At 39.4% G+C, this 5,083-nt stretch overlaps 1 protein-coding gene across 2 annotated transcripts; it reads left to right on the forward strand.

The window, feature by feature from the left end:
• Positions 1-30: 30 nt before the first annotated feature.
• On the forward strand, positions 31-3,866 carry krtcap3 (keratinocyte associated protein 3). Of its 2 annotated transcripts, XM_068328163.1 has the most exons (6): positions 32-261; positions 943-1,127; positions 1,762-1,821; positions 1,923-2,120; positions 2,259-2,393; positions 3,067-3,866. In XM_068328163.1, the coding sequence occupies exons 1-6, from the start codon at positions 249-251 to the stop codon at positions 3,136-3,138; spliced, it is 663 nt and encodes a 220-aa protein (XP_068184264.1). In that variant the 5' UTR covers positions 32-248; the 3' UTR covers positions 3,139-3,866. The 2 variants fall into 2 exon arrangements, with proteins under 2 accessions (XP_068184347.1, XP_068184264.1); XM_068328246.1 differs by lacking the exon at positions 1,762-1,821 and having other exon boundaries at positions 31-261.
• Positions 3,867-5,083: the final 1,217 nt, after the last annotated feature.

The following is a 5,083-nucleotide window of genomic DNA, read 5'->3' on the forward strand; positions in this document are numbered from 1 at the left end:
ACTTTTTACGTGTCTGTTTTTGCAAGAAGTTAATTGTTTTGGGGACAACGCAACAAGATGGTAATAATAAATCCGAATGGCTGTGGCGCTCCCCCGCGTCCAGGAAGGCGCAGGTGTTTCTCAGGTGGGCTGCATGACGTCATACAGGAAGTGGACAGCGCTACATAGGAGTTTCTCCTTCGGCCTTGTTCCACAAGTAGCCGAAATCTTCGGATATTCCTTCATCCTGACAGTGATAAAGGGTCGAGATGTGCCTTTTTGGTGAGCGCTTTTCCCGTGTTGCCCTGCTGTTGCCCTGCTGTTGCCCTGACATTGCTTGCAGCGACCAGCCCTCTTGGTTTCCTCCCGTTACGACTGATCCCAGGCCTGCGGGGAGAGGAACGCGCTGTCGTTTGGGCCGTTCGGAGCGGCGAGTGAATGAATGTGTGCTGTACTGTAGATCATATGTGACCCCAAGAGAGTGATGAGTCGTTTTAAAATAGTTTTTAATGTCTAGCTCTGCATAGCTTCGTCCCGTCACTGACCAACCATTCAGTCTGAATTATTAACTGGTATGTGGTAAAAAAAAAATTTTCTTAAAACGGTTCTAATGCTTCAGTTGAGTCTTTTTAGTAAGATATTCACCTTTAAATTGAGCACACCATGTGAGTTGAGCTGTTTTTCCATTTTGTGTTTGTTATTCATTTGCTGATTTGATGTAGATGTATCCAATCCATTTATTTGATATCTCTTTGTTGGTTTATTGTTTTATGTCATGTTGTTTCGGGCACTATTTCTTCCAATGTTATCATACATTGTGTGTGTTTTTATTAATATACGACAAGTGTGTGTTTTTATTTATAATGCTACATTTATTTTCTCACATAAAAGATTCATTCATGTATATGTAAATCTTGGTATCTCAGTTTCGATATAAGCCTAGACCATATTTCTGTCATCCAGACAAGGACAAAGGGCCAAGGAGGCTGATGAAAAAGGGATTAACTCTCATCCTGGTTGGCCATATTAATTTCATTCTTGGAGCTATTGTCCATGGCAGTGTTCTGCGCCACATTTCCAAACCCAGCCAGCACGTCACCACTGAATACACTGTGGCCAACATCATCTCTGTCACCTCTGGCTTGTTGGTGAGTCAGTAGCTCCGACAGTTTAGGACTTCTTGTAAAGTAATTTGTATTAGTATATCTTCCAAACCTTTTACCATTGATAGCAATGCTGAATTTATTCCTGTGGATTTGCGTCGTGTGTCAGAGGAAAATGTGTGTAATCCCCTTCATTAAAAATCAGAAGTGATTTGCCCAGTCATCTCATCTGTTGTGTATGCTTCTCAGCAATCAAGACACAACTTGCCTGTCAAAAGTGAACTAGTTTGCCTAACGTCAGTTGCTCCAGGGCAGGCTTCAATTCATTGTTGTGTCAGAAAAACAGACAGCTGTTGATGATGAGATGGCGCTGATGTTTCATTTCTTTGATGTGTGCTCCGGACCAAACCCTCGAAACAGGCAATTACAGGGTTCACTGGAAATCTAAGCTGAACTGTGATTGATAAGTATCACACTGGCTCTGCTTCCCACTGGTTAGCTGCCACCTTCATTTAAGAGAAGTTTCTCTCACTGATTCTTTTGAACTTGGCATCCCCCAAAAAAATACAGCCTCACATCCTTGGGGCCAGGATTACTGCTTATGGCACATCATTTCATAAACCACTTCAAAGCTAAGGGATCTTAAGCGGAAACAATTATCTTGTCATTTTTAACTCAGAGCATTGCCACAGGGATCATTGCCATCTTGGTGTCAAGGAACCTGTGTGCAATAAGACTGGTAAGAATTTGGTTTTGTTTCCAGCCATTGATAAGATCGATTCCGTTTCCATGCTATAGTTACCTCAGCCTCTGTTTTGATATGATGTTTCGTGTTTCCAGCAAATAGGACTTCTTATTTCATCATTCCTGAATGCCTTGCTCTCAGCAGCCTGCTGTACCGGGTTCCTCTTAGCCATTAGCATTACTGTTGCCCACAATGGACAGGGACTGATGCTGGGGTGCAATGACACAGAGGTGCCCATCAACGCTCGGTCACCTGTCAGTGCCAGATGTCCATTCGATGCAACACGAATCTACGTGAGTTAAAATTTTTCTCTTATACTCCTTCTTTTTATCTTCATCACTCCAGGTGACTTTTGTGTCTCCCCAAATCTTTGTCCACAACTGTTGAGAAATTATGAAAATTCAATAAAAAGATCTCTTCCTGTCTCTCAGGACACCACTCTGGCACTGTGGATCCCCTGCACTTTGTTTGCAGCGTTTGAGGCTGGACTGTCTGTGTGGTGTTTCATTGTTGGATTGGTCCTCAGAGGGTTGGCCCCCTGTGTGACCAGCTACATCAGAGAGCAGGTGTGTGTCTTTGACTCGGGGCAGGTGGGTTAGCTTGAGGGCAAGAGCAGTGTTGTGTGTTTCTCTGAATCTCCTGAGTCAGATGTGTGTGTGCACACACTTGTTTGAAATGACACACAAGTACAACATATCCACATTTAACAACTACTTCATGGTGGTGTGTGTACTGTCTCTCCAAGTCAAAAGAACATATCACAACACGAAGCCACACAAAGCAAGAAATTGAATGGGCACAGACACCATGAATTTGTCCAGACACATCATACAGAATGGATTACTAAAAAGTCATTAACAAGATTTAACTCACTCCACAAACTGATGAAGACGTGTGCAAACACGCACCTCTATTGGACTGAATGGACGATTCAAAACAATAATGTACCACATGAAAATAATCTAAATGTGACATTCAATGAATGAGTTTGGTTGACAATGTGTTGCAGTGAGAGAGAGGTTGTTGATTCAGGGGACGGGAATTTCACAAGCCAATGGCTTCCACCCATCAAACCTCTTTTTTTTTTTTTTCTTTTCGGATGTTGTTGATGAAGAAAGTGAAGTCTGCTGTAATAACATGTCTGGAAAGAAAAAAAACCTGAATAAATAAATAAGCATCCAAAGCCTTGAATTTACAAATGACCTATCAGCTTGTTCATCCCTCTGTTCTCTCTTCCAGCTGGAGGAGGGAGCTGAGCCCTCTCCCCACAGCCAGCGACTGATGGGAGGTCGTTTGAATCCCGAGGACTGAATGAGCAGGAAGGACACCACTCTAACACTTTCACAAGGATTATGTATTTGGAAACTTTATCATTTCATTATCGCATATCACTTACATGTATTGGTTACCGAACGATTCCATTGGTCTTCATTCACAAACCAAGCTGTTCATCTTGTCAGCAGTAGTCCCTGGTTCATGTAAGTGCATCTGTGTCTTCAGTGTGCTGATATGTGTGCATGTTACGCATTCATTCCTGTTTGAGTTCAACTGTACCAAATGTTTTTCATTATGAAGGAAATTGCGTATGAAGACAGTACATTTTTATATCAAACAATGCTTTGTGCTTTTTTAACTTGTATGAGCTCCATTTGAGCAATCTGTTGTATTGTTCATGTTTGGGATTTTTTATAATTTTTTCGTATAATAACCCATTCTTGGTACATGAGATGCTTCTATCAAACCATATTCATCAATGTTTGATTAATTCAAGTTAACAAAACACTTTTCATTGTAGCTGCTTATGCACATGGGAAAATTGTAATGTGTGCCTTATGGTTTCCTCTAGCATATCAAATTATTTTAAATATTGTAATTAAATACTACGTATTAGTGTTTGCCTTTAAATTGAAATTTAATTTTATGGCAACTGCAGATGTTTTTTTTTAATATATATTTTGTTTTATCTCATTATTCTCTAGCCACACTATTATTTGTCAGTTCTGTACTTGTATTAATGAATTTTACTATAAAATCACTTAAAAATGGTATGAATTTTGCCTTTCCTGACACATAAGAGAATGGAGAGATTGGAACAGCAAATGTTTTGGACAGGCACTTATTTACTTCTCAAGCTATAAAACTGCAGTGTCATGAAAGTATTGAAAGAATGAAAAATAATCTGCACTGCAATAAATCTGTATGGATTGAATACATTTTATATATTTATAGCACATGGTGGTTGAAAGTGCAGTGGGGTCTTTTTAAGAGGTTAAAGCAGTATGTAGGCCAGCTGGCTCTCAGCTGACACATACCCCCTACTAACTGAATGACTGAGAAGATCAGATCAACCATGAAACGGTTAATCTAGTGCTGTGCTCAATTGTGCGGAATGGAATCGTGGCACGCTATACTAATCCTCAGGCTGTAAGGGATAAATATTGACATTGTGTTTACTGATACAATCACATCAAGCCTGTGAAGCACTGTCAGTGAGTGTCATATTGATGTGACCTCAATAAGCTGATTGTTTCATTGAGTCAAATGAACTGAAGTCATGTTTTGAGACATTGCAATAATGTTTTGGCCTTGATATTGGATCTCCCATACCTAATGTTTAAAATGAGATCCAGTTAATTTATCAATTAATTTAATTGTGTAAATGATTGTTATTTTCTTAAAATCAATAACTGAAAAAAGATTTAATACAACTTTAATTGACCTATTATTGAAGTGGACTCTGCTCTCCTTGAATTTAATATAGTACTATAGCATAGCATAACGTGTTTATGTGTGGCATTACAATAACTCAAAAGTTTTTGAACTGAGATATTATTTTGGTAATGAAAATAATCTAACTAGAATAACTTGGCAAATGCACTCTATATAAAAAAAGAAAAGGTTGAAAAAAAAATTGGTTGAAAACAGTTTAGGATGTTTTCTATGGGTAAATATTGTACCAGCCCAACAGTAAAAAGACACTGATTTACCATTTACTTAGCATTATCATAAATATTACCCTGCTGAAAACTAAGTTTTCATAGTATGAACCTTTAATCTATTTGATTTAAGTCTATTTGCTGGGGAATAAAAGTTGTGGGTGTGAGAGAGAGAGAGAGAGAGAGAGAGAGAGAGAGTTTCCAAATGCAGACCATTGACTAAATAAGCTTAATTGTGGTGATGGACGCTTGACGTCCAGAAACGCCCCTGATGCAGCCTCCAGCCTGGGCCACACCGTTCTGTCTCTGCGCGGTCACGA

The sequence above is a fragment of the Antennarius striatus genome, chromosome 1 (genome assembly GCF_040054535.1).
Source record: "Antennarius striatus isolate MH-2024 chromosome 1, ASM4005453v1, whole genome shotgun sequence".
Classification (NCBI taxonomy): domain Eukaryota; kingdom Metazoa; phylum Chordata; class Actinopteri; order Lophiiformes; family Antennariidae; genus Antennarius; species Antennarius striatus.

Bases quoted from the DNA above. Each gene is read 5' to 3' on its own strand.
- krtcap3 (XM_068328163.1), top strand. The intron at 1,128-1,761 runs GTGAGTCAGTAG...TTTTTAACTCAG, and splicing joins CTGTCACCTCTGGCTTGTTG to AGCATTGCCACAGGGATCAT. The intron at 1,822-1,922 runs GTAAGAATTTGG...TCGTGTTTCCAG, and splicing joins ACCTGTGTGCAATAAGACTG to CAAATAGGACTTCTTATTTC.